The 14,173-nt window shown below is 42.6% G+C and overlaps 1 protein-coding gene and 1 non-coding gene across 6 annotated transcripts in view; both read left to right on the top strand.

The window, feature by feature from the left end:
• Window positions 1-14,173, top strand: part of LOC106589259 (dnaJ homolog subfamily C member 7) — a 113,892-nt gene that overhangs the window by 19,397 nt on the left and 80,322 nt on the right. For all 5 annotated transcript variants that reach the window (XR_014383008.1, XR_014383009.1, XM_045710142.2 and 2 more), the window contains exons 4-6: window positions 109-240; window positions 2,167-2,262; window positions 8,783-8,854. Coding sequence is in view for 3 of the 5 variants with exons in the window: in XM_045710142.2 (XP_045566098.2) it covers window positions 109-240; window positions 2,167-2,262; window positions 8,783-8,854 (300 nt within the window). In the remaining 2 variants the exon portion in view is untranslated. The remainder of the gene's footprint in view (window positions 1-108; window positions 241-2,166; window positions 2,263-8,782; window positions 8,855-14,173) is intronic.
• Window positions 7,067-7,142, top strand: trnaa-ugc (transfer RNA alanine (anticodon UGC)). Its single transcript has one exon. It is a non-coding gene; the product is annotated as a tRNA-Ala (tRNA).

Here is a 14,173-nt window from a genome sequence, read left to right as displayed (position 1 = left end):
GAATAAAGCATTTCACTGTTACTCTACACCTGTTTACAAAGCATGTGATACTTTTATGTTTGATTCCCTCAGTCATCACCTCTAATTGTTTATTTGTTGAATTTATAGAATCGAAACTGACGAGCACTGGCCTGAGGAAACCTCAATCCTATGGCACTCAGAGATCCATAGCTAGCCTCAGGCATCCTGCAGTAAGAGCTATGGCAACCCGCTCCACTGAAAACCCCAGCCTCGCTTCAGGTATGAACAGCATTGTGTGAGAGTGTTGGAATTAAACCTAACTGCCCATTATGAGAATCTTACAAGCTTGATCCCACAACTTCATGTACAGTGCATTTGGAAAATATTCAGACCCCTTGACTTTTTCCAGATTTTGTTGGGTTCTAAAATTAAATATTTTTACACACAACACAAAAGATAATGACAATGTGAAAACAAGTTCATCAATTTTTCCAAATTTATAAAGAATAAGCAGATACCTTATTTACGTAAGTATTCAGACCCTTTGCTATGACTCAAAATTGAGCTCAGGTGCATCCTGTTTCTATTGATCATCCTTGATGTTTCTACAACTTGATTCCAGTCCACCTGTGGTAAATTCAATTGATTGGACTTGATTTGGAAAGGAACACACCTGTCTATAGAAGGTCCCACAGTTGACCCTGCAGCACTCCACCAATCAGGCCTATATGGTAGAGTGGCCAGACAGAAGCCACTCTTTATTAAAAGGCACATGACAGCCCGCTTGGAGTTTTCCAAAAGGCACCTAAAGGACTCAGACCATGAGAAACAAGATTCTCTGGTCTGATGAAATCAAGGTTGAACTCTTTGGCCTGAATGCTAAGCGTCACATCTGGAGGAAACCTGACACCATCCCTACAGTGAAGCATGGTGGTGGCAGCATCATGCTGTGGGGATGTTTTTCAGCTGCAGGGAGACTAGTCCGGATTGTGGGGAAAGATGAAGAGAGCAGAGATCCTTAATGAAAACCTGCTCCAGAGCGCTCAGGACCTCCAACTGGGGCGACGGTTCACCTTCCAACAGGACAATGACCATAAACACATAGCCAAGACAACGCAGGAGTGGCTTCGGGACAAGTCTTTGAATGTCCTTGAGTGGCCCAGCCAGAGCCCGGACTTGAACCTGATCAAACGTCTCTGGAGAGACCTGAAAATGGCTGTGCAGTAACGCTCCTCATCCAACCTGACAGAGCTTGAGACGATCTGCAGAGAAGAATGGGAGAAACTCCCCAAATACAGGTGTGCCAAGCTTGTAGCGTCATATCCAAGAAGACTCGAGGCTGTAATCGCTGCCAAAGGTGCTTCAACAGAGTACTGAGTAAGGGTCTGAATACTTGTGATATTTTTTTGTTGTTGTTTGTTGTGGGTGAACAGTACAGGAGGGGACTAAGCACACACCCCTGAAGGGCCCTGTGCTGATTGTCAGCGTGGCGGATGTTGCCTACCCTCACCAACTGGGGGGCGGCCCGTCAGGAAATCCAGGATCCAGTTACAGTGGAAGGTGTTCAGTGCCAGGGTCCTGAGCTTGAAGGGCACCATGTTGTTGAATGCTGAGCTGTAGTCAATGAACAGCATTTTGACTTTTTGTCCAGGTGGGTAATGGCAGTGTGGTGTGCAATAGATTGTGTCATCTGTGGATCCGTTGGTCCGGTATGCAAATTGGAGTAGTTCAACAAAGGAGTGAGTAATGGGTCTGAATACTTATGTAAATGTGATTATTTTTCCCCCGTTTTTTATAAATTTGCAAAAATGTCAACCTGTTTTTGCTTTGTCATTATGGGGTATTGTGTGTAGATTTAGGGGGGGGGGGGGGGGGGGGGAGATTTAATACATTTTAGAATAAGACTGGAAAAAGTCAAGGGGTCTGAATACTTTCCGAACGTGCTGTAAGTTGCCATATGATCTGTTAATGTAATGGTACTGTGTTTTTCTGTCATGCATGTCTGAATTGTATAACCTAAACAGTACATTAATTACTTATGAATATTCCACCTGTAAGTGTTAACCCAGTTATTTGTTTTCCATGTTTCTTTATCAGACAAATCCCTGACAAGGTTGTTTTTGTCAAACATTTGAAAATAGACTGAAATCCTTAGTTTTGGTAATTTTCCTTAATTTGTATAACAAATGTTCCATTTCATCACAGGTTTAAATGGAAGGAATCTACAAGCACCCAACCAAGGCCAGAAGCACTTGCCAACCAGCAGTGATGCTTTTCCTGTAGCAAAGAGGAAAAAAATGGGTAATTATTCTGTGAGCTAGATGGACTTGCATTGTTGATATAGTGTGTGGTGTGGATGTTAATTAAGGAATAACAGTGCAGGTCATGGAATTTGAAATGACGGTGATTGGCCAGCCTAATGACCGTGATCACCGTAATAACCATTCATATAGCAAAAAAACAAGTTTTTATATGCATCTTTTGTCCTCTGCTCCTGACTGCATGTGCTGCAATTGAAATAGAACGGGCATCCCCATTGAAGTTGATTATGGCATAATGGGTGGAGTAGCTTCCATTGCAATTGTACCCATAGGAGCAAAGCAGGAAGTAAAATATGTGCTGTGATTTGTTGATTCAACTGACATTACAAAAAATACATTCCATTCCAGGAGCCTCACATCAGGTAACATTTGAATGAACATTCTACATTACCATTGAAATTATTCAATCACAATACCAGATGGCAATTGTACCCATGAATTTACCAGTCAAATTGCCACCGTTAGAGGTTCCAGTCCCATTCAATTCATTCTATTTCTGTGTGCTGCATTGTGGGGACAGTTGCCTAGGCAACTGAAGACTTGTTTGCTTGTTTCAGCAAGGAGCAACAAAGTTTCTTCACATTGTTAAAAGTAAAAAAAAGGTCATGTCTTATGTTATACCGAAACGTGGTTAAACGACGACACAGATAATATAAAGCTGGCTGTCTTCTCCGTGCATCGGCAGGACAGAGCAGCTACGTCTGTTAAGATGAGTGTGGGTGTGCCTACTTGTCAATAACTGCTTGTCTAATATTAAAGAAGTCGAGGTATTGCTTCCCTGAGGTAGAATACCTCATGATAAGCTGTAGACCACACTATTTACCAGGAGGTTTCTCGTCTATATTATTTGTATCCGTCTATTTACCACCAAACTGATGCTGGCACGAAGACCGCACTCAATGAGCTGTATAAGCAAACAAGAAAATGCTCATCCAGAAGAGGTGCCTCTAGTGGCCGGTGACTTTAATGCATGCGACCTTAAATTTGTTTTACCTCATTTCTACCAGCAAGCCACATGTGCAACCAGATGGAGAAAAAAAAACTCTAGACCACCTTTACTCCACGCACAGACTCATTCAAAGCTCTCCCTCGCCCTCCATCTGGCAAATCTGACCATAATTCCATACGCATGATTCTTCCTTACAAGCAAAAACTAAAGCAGGAAGTACCAGTGACTTGCTCAATACGTAAGTGGTCAGATGACATGGCTGCTATGCTACAGGACTGTTTTGCTAGCACAGACTGGAATATGTTCCGGGATTCTTCCTATGCCATTGAGTACACCACATCAGTCATTGGCTTCATCAATAAGTGCATCGACGACTAAATTGTCCCTTTAGTTACCGTACATAGATATCCCAACCAGAAGCCATGGATTACAGGCAATATCTGCACCAAGCTAAAGGCTAGAGCTGCCGCTTTCAATGAGTGGCACACTATTCCAGACACTTATAAGATATCCCGCTATGCCCCCAGACGAACCATCAAACGGGCAGAGGGGCAATACAGGACAAAGATTGAATCCGACGTGGCAGGGCTTAAACTATAGCGGACTACCAAGGGAAACCGAGCTGCGAAGTGACGTGAGCCTACCAGATGAGCTAAATGCCTTTTTTAATGTTTGCTTCGAGGCAAGCAACACTGGAGCATGCATGAGAGCACGCTCTCCATAGCTGATGTGAGCAAGACCTTTATAAACAGGTCAACATTCACAAAGCCGCGGGCCAGACGAATTACCAGGACGTCTATTCCAAGCATGCGTGGACCAACTGGCAAGTGTCTTCACTGACATTTTTAACCTCTCCCTGACTGAGTCTGTAATACCAACATGTTTTAACCTCTATGGGCTAGGTGGGACGCAAGCGTCCCACCCGTGGTGCACTCCATCAACAGCAGGTGCATTTCAAGAGCGGCAAATTTGAATCCAAATAAATGTCAAAATTCAAATTTTTCAAACATACAACTATTTTACACCCTTTGAAAGATAAACATATCCTTAATCTAACCACGTTTTACGATTTCAAAAAGGTTTTACGGCGAAAGCATACATTTAGAGTATGTTAGGACAGTACATTTACAAGAGTTGTGTGTAATGTTTTGTCAATTCAAAGACAGGGTCACCAAAACCATAAAACCAGCTAAAATGATGCACTAACCTTTTACAATCTCCATCAGATGACACTCCTAGGACATTATGTTAGACAATGCATGCATTTTTAGTTCTATCAAGTTCATATTTATATCCAAAAACAGTGTTTTACTATGGCATTGATGTTGAGGAAATCGTTTCCCTCCAATAACCGGCAGTCAAGTCAGTACCACAAATTAAATAATTAAAATTAGAAAACATTGGTAAAATATTATATTGTCATTTAAAGAATTATAGATTTACATCTCTTGAACGCAATCAACTTGCCAGATTTAAAAATAACCTTACTGGGAAATCACACTTTGCAATAATCTGAGCACTGCGCCCAGAAAAATACGCGTTGCGATACAGACTAGACGTCATGTTGGGGAGATCTAAAATCGAAAATACTATGTAAATAATCCATTACCTTTGATTCTCTTCATCAGATGTCACTTCCAGGTATCACAGGTCCATAACGAATTTAGTTTTGTTCAAAAAAGCTCATCATTTATGTCCAAAAATCTCCGTCTTGTTAGCACATGATCTAAGCCAGCCGGACTTCTCGTCATGAACGAGGGGAAAAAATATATTTACGTTCGTTCAAACATGTCAAACGTTGTATAGCATAAATCATTAGGGCCTTTTTTAACCAGAACATGAATAATATTCAAGGTGGACGAATGCATTCTCTTTTATAACGTATTGGAACGAGGGTACCCAACATGAACTCGCGCGCCAGGTGTCTAATGGGCCATCATCGTTCCATGGCTCTTGTTCGGTCAGATCTCCCTCCAGAAGACTCAAAACACTTTGTAAAGGCTGGTGACATCTAGTGGAAGCAATAGGAAATGCCAAAATATTCCTCAGCCCCTGTGTTTTTCAATGGCATAGGTTTAAAGGTAATACAACACATCAGGTATCCACTTCCTGTCAGAAAATGTCTCAGGGTTTTGCCTGCCAAATGAGTTCTGTTATACTCACAGACACCATTCAAACAGTTTTAGAAACTTTAGAGTGTTTTCTATCCATATATAATAAGTATATGCATATTCTAGTTACTGGGTAGGATTAGTAACCAGATTAAATCGGGTACATTTTTTTTATCCAGCCGTGCAAATACTGCCCCCTAGCCCTAACAGGTTAAGCGGACCACCATAGTCCCTGTGCCCAAGAATGCAAAGGTAAACTGCCTAAATAATTACTGCCCTGTAGAACTCACATCGGTAGCCATGAAGTACTTTGAAAGGCTAGCATTGGCTCACATCAACACCAACATCCCGGAAACCCTAGACCCACTCCAATTCGCATACCACCCCAACAGATCCGCAGATGACGCAATCTGTCACACTGCCCTTCCCCACCTGGACAAAAGGAACTGGTGTTGAATACTGAGCTGTAGTCATAGTACCCACTAAGCTAAGGACCCTGGGACTAAACACCTCCCTCTGCAACTGGATCCTGCACTTCCTGACGGGCTGCCCCTGGTGGTAAGGGTAGGCAACACATCTGCCACACTGATCCTCAACACTGGGACCTCTCAGGGGTGCATGCTTATACCCTTCCTGTACTCCCTGTTCAACCACAACTGCGTGGCCAAGCACGACTCCAACACCATTAAGTTTGCTGACTACACAACAGTGGGCCTGATCACCGAAAATGATGAGACAGCCTATAGGGAGGAGGTCAGAGACCTGGTGTGGTACCAGGTCAACAACCTCTCCCTCAATGTGAGCAAGACAAAGGAGCTGATCGTGGACTAGGCCCACATTAACATCGACAGTGCTGAAGTGGAGCAGGACGAGAGTTTCAAGTTCTTTGGTGTCCACATCACCAACGAACTATCATGTTCCAAACACACCAAGACTGTTGTAAAGAGGGCAGGACAACACTTTTTCCCCCTCAGGAGACTGAAAAGATTTGGCATGGATCCTCAGTTCTAAAGCTGCACCATCGATGGCATCCTGACCAGTTGCATCACCGCCTGGTATGGAAACTGCTCGTCATCTGACCGTAAGGCGCTACAGAGGGTAGTGCGTACGGCTCATTACATCACTGGGGCCAAGCTTCCTGACATCCAGGACGTATACAGTTGAAGTCGGAAGTTTACATATACCTTAGCCAAAAGCATTTCAACTCAGTTTTTCACATTTCCTGACATTTAATCCTAGTAAAAATTCCCTGTCTTAGTTCAGTTAGGATCACCACTTTATTTTAAGAATGTGAAATGTCAGAATAATAGTAGTGATTGATTTATTTCAGCTTTTATTTCTTTCATCACATTCCCAGTGGGTCAGAAGTTTAAATACGCCTTTAAATTGTTTAACTTGGGTCAAACGTTTCGGGTAGCCTTCCACAAGCTTCCCACAATAAGTTGGGTGAATTTTGGCCCATTCCTCCTGACAGAGCTGGTGTAACAGTCAGGTCTGTAGGCCTCCTTGCTCGCACACACTTTTTCAGTTCTGCCCACAAATGTTCTATAAGGTTGAGGTCAGGCATTGTGATGGCCACTCCAATACCTTGACTTTGTTGTCCTTAAGCCATTTTGCCACAACTTTGGAATTATGCTTGGGGCCATTGTCCATTAGGAAGACCCATTTGCAACCAAGCTTTAACTTCCTGACTGATGTCTTGAGATGTTGCTTCAATATATCCAGGTCCCGTGTGGCTCAGTTGGTAGAGCATGGTGTTTGCAACGCCAGGGTTGTGGGTTCGATTCCCACGTGGGACCAGTACGGGACCAGTACGGAGGAAAATAAATGTATGCATTCACTACTGTAATTCGCTCTGGATAAGAGCGTCTGCTAAATGACTAAAATGTAAAAAATGTAATCCACATAATTTCCCTTCCTCATGATGCCATATATTTTGATGTGCACCAGTCCCTCCTGCAGCAAAGCACCCCCACAACATGACGCTGCTACCCCCATGCTTCACGGTTGAGATGGTGTTCTTCGGCTTGCAAGCTTCCCCCTTTTTCCTCCAGACAAAACGGTAGTCATTATGGCCAAACAGTTCTATTTTTGTTTCATCAGACCAGAGGACATTTCTCCAAAAAGTACGGTCTTTGTCCCCATGTGCAGTTGCAAATCGTAGTCTGGCTTTTTTTATGGCGGTTTTGGAGCAGTGGCTTGCTTCTTCCTTGCCGAGTGGCCTTTCAGGTTATGTTGACAAAAGACTTGTTTTACTGTGGATATAGGTACTTTTGTACCCATTTCCTCCAGCATCTTCACATGGTCCTTTGCTGCTGTTCTGGGATTGATTTGCACTTTTCGCACCAAAGTACGTTCATCTCTAGGAGATCGAATGCATCTCCTTCCTGAGCGGTATGACGGCTGCGTGGTCCCATGGTGTTTATACTTGCATACTATTGTTTGTACTGATGTACGTGATACCTTCAGGCGTTTGGAATTTGCTCCCAAGGATGAACCAGACTTGTGAAGGTCTACACATTTTTTTTCTCCTGAGGTCCTGGCTGATTTCTTTAGATTTTCCCATGGTGTCAAGCAAAGAGGCACCGAGTTTGGATGCATTTCAAGCCTATCTTCACAGGTACACCTCCAATTGACTCAAATGATGTCAATTAGCCCATCAGAAGCTTCTAAGGCCTGGACATAATTTTCTGGAATTTTCCATGCTGTTTAAAGGTAGTCAACTTAGTGCATGTAAACTTCTGACCCACTGGAATTGTGATACAGTGAAATAATCTGTCTGTAAACAATTTTGGGAAAAATGACTTGTCACGCACAAAGTAGATGTCCTAACCTACTTGCAAAAACTATAGTTTGTTAACAAGAAATTTGTGGAGTGGTTGAAAACGAGTTTTAATGACTCCAACCAAAGTGTATGTAAACTTCTGACTTCAACTGTGTCTAGCCACCTGTCATTAATCAGTATAAAGGAGGAAATGTTGCTTGCTTGTTGAGCAAAATCAATGCTGTAATGCATCCTGATGTCTTTGCTTGCTGGTTCAGTAGGGCCCCCCAGAGACAACTGCAGATCTTGACAGGTGGTCTTGCAGTCATCAACCATCTTCTGGTAGACCGACCGCTCACTCTGAACAAGCAGGAGATGCTACTCTTGCTTCTAGCATTATTTTACAATAGCAATGCTGCCGTATCAATATTTGTCTCCAGGTGTTTTACATTTAGCAATTGTGACGCACCTTCCATATTCACTTTCCATGCACTTTTTTGAGACCGAGCCCATCTGAAACACGTTGGTTGTTGGTACTGGTCCCTCAGGGTCACTCTACCGGCCTTACACCACAGATGGGAAGACTAAGTTTATTCCCAAAAAGCCATCAATGCACTCTGTAACCACTGGTCAAGTAGTCACAGAATGATCAATCTTTCTCTTGATTTTCTTGCAGGGTGTCCAAAGTGTGTGCTACTTCAGCAAGAACTGGAGATGTGTCGTCAAGAAAATGAGAGGCTGCAAGCAGGTATTATTCAAATAGAACATTTCTAATTTTTTTTTTGGTGGGGGGAGTTACAGCCTACGGTTGAATGGCGGGAACCCTGATTACTGAGATTTTCCACCCAAAACCACTCCCTTTTCCCGGGATAAATGGCTGCGAGAAACTAGTAAATTATAATACCTTTACTTGAACAGCATGGCGAGAAATGGAACTGTTAAATCAACGCTCAAGTTGGGGAAAGACAGCCCATCTCAATATGGAGTGCAGTTCACAATGCATGTAGACCTACTTATCATCATGGTAAGCGTTTTAAAACAGCCCATCACTCGAATATTGATGCTTTAAATCAGTGAATTCGCAGTCTTTCTCTCTATCATCAACCATTTTACTCTGTACTTTGTTGAAGCACCTTTGGCAACGATTATAGCCTCGAGCAGGTTGAGAGCTTCAAGTTCCTTGGTGTCCACATCGACAACAAACTAGAATGGTCCAAACACACCAAGACAGTCGTGAAGAGGGCACGACAAAGCCTATTTCCCCCTCAGGAAACTAAAAAGATTTGGAATGTGTCCTGCGATCCTCAAAAGGTTCTACAGCTGCAACATCGAGGGCATCCTGACTGGTTGCATCACTGCCTGGTACGGCAATTGCTCGGCCTCCGACCGCAAGGCACTAGAGGGTAGTGCGTACGGCCCAGTACATCACTGGGGCTAAGCTGCCTGCCATGCAGGACCTCTAACCAGGCGGTGTCAGAGGAAGGCCCTAAAAATTGTCAAAGACCCCAGTCATAGACTGTTTTCTCTACTACCGCATGGCAAGCGGTACCGGAGTGCCAAGTCTAGGACAAAAAGGCTTCTCAACAGTTTTTACCCCCAAGCCATAAGACTCCCGAACAGGTAATGAAATGGCTACCCGGACTATTTGCATTGTGTGCCCCCCAACCTCTCTTTTACGCTGCTGCTACTCTCTATTCATCATATATGCATAGTCACTTTAACTATACATTCATGTACATACCTCAATTGACCTGACCAACCAGTGCTCCCGCACATTGGCTAACCAGGCCATCTGCATTTGTGTCCCGCAACCCACCACCCCGTCTTTTACGCTTCTGCTACTCTCTGTTCATCACATATGCATTTTAACCATATCTACATGTACATACTACCTCAATCAGCCCGACTAACCGGTGTCTGTATGTAGCCTCGCTACTGTATATAGCCTCGCTACTGTTATTTTTCACTGTCTTTTTTACTGTTTTTTATTTCTTTACCTGTTGTTCACTTAATACCTTTTTTGCACTTGGTTAGAGCCTGTAAGTAAGCATTTCACTGTAAGGTCTACACCTGTTGTATTCAGCGCACGTGACAAACTTTGATTTGTGTCTTCTTCGGTATGACGCTACAAGCTTGGCACACCTGTATTTGGGGAGTTTCTCCCATTCTTCTCTGCAGATCCTCTCAAGCTCTGTCAGGTTGGCTGGGGCGCGTTGCTGCACAGCTATTTTCAGGTCTCTCCAGAGATGTTCGATCAGGTTCAAGTCCGGGCTCTGGCTGGACCACTCAAGGACATTCAGAGACTTGTCCCGAAGCCACTCCTGTGTTGTCTTGGCTGTGTAGGGTCGTTGTCTTGTTGGAAGGTGAACCTTCTCCCCAGTCTGAGGTCCTGAGCACTCTGGAGAAGGTTTTCATCAAGGATCTCGCTGTACTTTGCTCCGTTAATCTTTTCCTCGATCCGGACTAGTCTACCAGTTCCTGCTGCTGAAAACCATCCCCACCACCATGCTTCACCGTAGTGGTGGTGCCAGGTTTCCTCCAGATGTGACGCTGGCATTCAGGCCAAAGAAGTGCTGGTACTGCTTGATCTGTGGCAGCGGCCTGAAGTCCGGAGTCAGGTGTTGTTGCCAGCCATAGCTTTCCACAAGCACCGTATCATCCATATCTTTATTTATATAGAGTTGAAGTCAAAGTTTACATACACCTTAGCCAAATACATTTAAACTCAGTTTTTCACAATTCCTGACATTTAATCCTAGTAAAAATTCCTTGTCTTAGGTCAGTTAGGATCACCACTTTATTTTAAGAATGTGAAATGTCAGAATAATAGTGATTGATTTTATTTCAGCTTTTATTTCTTTCATCACATTCCCAGTGGGTCAGAAGTTTAAATACGCCTTTAAATTGTTTGACTTGGGTCAAGTGTTTTGAGTAGCCTTCCACAAGCTTCCCACAATAAGTTGGGTGAATGTTGGCCCATTCCTCCTGACAGAGCTGGTGTAATAGTCAGGTCTGTAGGCCTCCTTGCTCGCACTCACTTTTTCAGTTCTGCCCACAAGTAGTCACAAAATGATCAATATTTTTCTTGATTTTCTTGCAGGGTGTCCAAACTCTGCTACTTCAGCAAAAACTGGAGATGTGTCGTCAAGAAAATGAGACTGCGAGCAGATATTATTCAAATAGAACATTTCTATCATGTTTATTTTTTGGGGGGGGGTTATAGCCTACAGTTGAACGGCGGGAACCCTGATTACTGAGTTCATCGTAAAGTTGTGTTCAATTATTTTTTGGGGCAGACAATCATCTCTGTTGTTATTCATTTGGGAACAGATGACTCCCATTGAGAAAGCATTGGCTGCATCCAAAATACTCGGACACAAAATCCCAATACATTTATGACGAACAATGATGTACTACATCATATTAATATGTGTTCATGTGTCTGTGTGGCCATACTCTTTAGAGGTAAACAAATAAAAATCTGGATTCTCAGATCATTTGGAATAATAATTGCTAACTGGTATGTCCTCCTGCAGGACTACAATTCCATTTAGTCTGGAAGTCAGGATGTGGAGCAAGTGTTTTGATGTCACATTGCTAATGGCTGTAAATTGTATTGAAGTCTCATTTCAGGTAATTTAATCTAACTTTTTGACTTTGACAAAAATTTATTCCAGAGCTACGTAATCGTGACGGGATAGATTTGTAAAGGAAGACACAAATGGAATGGGATTTCACAGATAAATGGAATAAGTAACAGATTCAAATGAAATTGTTTAACTTTTTGTTAAGATTTAATAAAGATTTGATATGCCTATTGGTTGTTTTTTTCTTTTAGGTTTAGAAGAGGACATACACTGAGTATACCAAACATTAGGACCACTGTCCTAATATTGAGTCGGCCTCCACCGTCAATTTGTCGGTGAATGGACTCCACAAGGTGTCAAGTGTTTCACAGGGATGCTGGCCCATGTTAACTCCAATGCTTCCCACAGTTGTCAGGTTGGCTGAATGTCCTTTGGCTGGTGTACTGTTGTTGATACGCATGGTTGCGCGTGAAAAACCCAGCAGCGTTTTGACACAAAACGGTGCACCTGGCACCTACTCACATACCCTGTTAAAAAGCACTTGAATCTTTTTTTCTTGCCTATTCACCCTCACACACAATCCATGTCTCAATACTTAAACATCCTTCTTTAACTGGTCTTCTCCCCTTCATCTACACTGATTTTAAAGTGGATGAAACAAGTGACATCAATAAGGGATCATAGCTTTCACCTGGTCACTCTGTCATGGAAAGAGCAGGTGCCTTTAATGTTTCGTACACTCAGTGTATATTGCCGGTTTTCCAGACCCAGATAAAGCTTAGTCCTGGAATAAGTGATTTCAGTGGAGAATTTCCATTGCGAGTGCTTGTTAGTCCAGGACTAGGCTTAATGAGGGGGTGGCAGGTAGCCTAGTGGTTAGAGCATTGGGCCAGTAACCAGAAGGTTGCTAGATCGAATTCCCGAGGTGACAAGGTAAAAATCTGTCATTCTGCTCCTGAACAAGGCATTTAACCCACTGTTCCTAGGCGTTCATTGTAAATCAGAATTTGTTCTTAACTGACTTGCCTAGTTAAATCAAGGTAAAAAAAAAATATTAAACAAATAAATGAGTCTCCGAAACCGTCCCATAAGTGTTTTCTAGTAGTTAAATGGAGGTTCAGCTCCATGGACATCTAACCAGTTTGGACTACTGATTACCCCCAAACTGGACCACCAGTGGTTATTAGCAAGGTGTGGTGATTGTGACAAGTAGCTTGTGAATATACTGGTCTCGTTCCAGGCTGATTTTTATTTTTCAGTCCTGCTGCATGAAGCAACCTAAGGTTGCATGCAACGTTGTGAATGTACACAGTCAGGCATGAGATTGCTATCATATGTGGTTAGCTAATATGTAAACCCTTATCCAGGCGTTGTGATTTCTGGAAGGAGACTGCAATGTAGAGGCCATGCTTTACCTCTTGGTACTAAAATAAGTGGAGAATTTCAGGGTCTATAAATTATGCACGGTTGAATAGTCTGGAATACTGTTGGAGGAATGCACCTCTTTCATGAGTAAATCAATCAGCTTTTTGATTGAATCTTGCTGGCATACTTACTGTCCCCAATTTATTCCGTTTTTTTGTCCACTACCTGTAGGTCATAGACTACAATGTAGTGAGGTTTGGTTGAGTTATGATAACTCAATGGTGTCTACAAAAGGAAGCTGGAGAATGGAGATGTAATCAGTGGATGTTCCCAAATCGCTCTGTAACCCTTTGTTTCTGCAGATCTGTAAGGTGTAAAGCAATATGGTGAGAGCTTTACCACTGCACTGCTTATAGCTATCCAGACCTTACAGATCTGCAAATATTAAGTGACTTGACTTGGAGCGATTATTCATTTTGGGGGGGGGGGGACCAGCGTGTGTTAAAGAGCATCTAGATTCTCCTACATGGTGGTCCAGTTCATGATTAACCAATCGTGTAAATTGGTTATATGCTGTCCACTGTTCTGAATCCTAGTATTGCTATATTGCAGGTAAAAAATGATATAATCTACACATGCATAGGGGGTAGGGGACTATTTTTATTTTTATTTATTATTTAATTTTTTTTTTTTTTTTAATAAATGGGCATCCAAGATCCAACAGAGTAGGGCTCACTTGAAACAGGCCTGAGCGATGTAACGGCAGTGTTACATGATTACAGTCCTGAGTTCACCTCAGAGGCCTACACTTAATTATTTTGGGACTTTTGGGTTAGCAAGAGCATTGTTGTAGAACAGGATATATTCCTACTGAATTGTCCAAATTTAAATCCATGAATGTTTTAAATATTTAGAATGTTGCAAGCAATGTATTATAGTGGGTGTATTAATTTCCACAATCATGCCGTTTTTAAACCGATACAGGTATCTCAAATGAAGCTCAACATTTTACTCTGCCATTTTCACTTGTACCTATGACCCCCTGAAATGGGATCGTTACTAATTACCACAGCCACAAAATCATAGTGTACGCATACTCAACCAATCAGATTATG

The sequence above is a fragment of the Salmo salar genome, chromosome 28 (genome assembly GCF_965601325.2).
Source record: "Salmo salar chromosome 28, fSalSal1, whole genome shotgun sequence".
Classification (NCBI taxonomy): Eukaryota; Metazoa; Chordata; class Actinopteri; order Salmoniformes; family Salmonidae; genus Salmo; species Salmo salar.
This window is presented reverse-complemented; position numbering and strand designations above follow the sequence as displayed.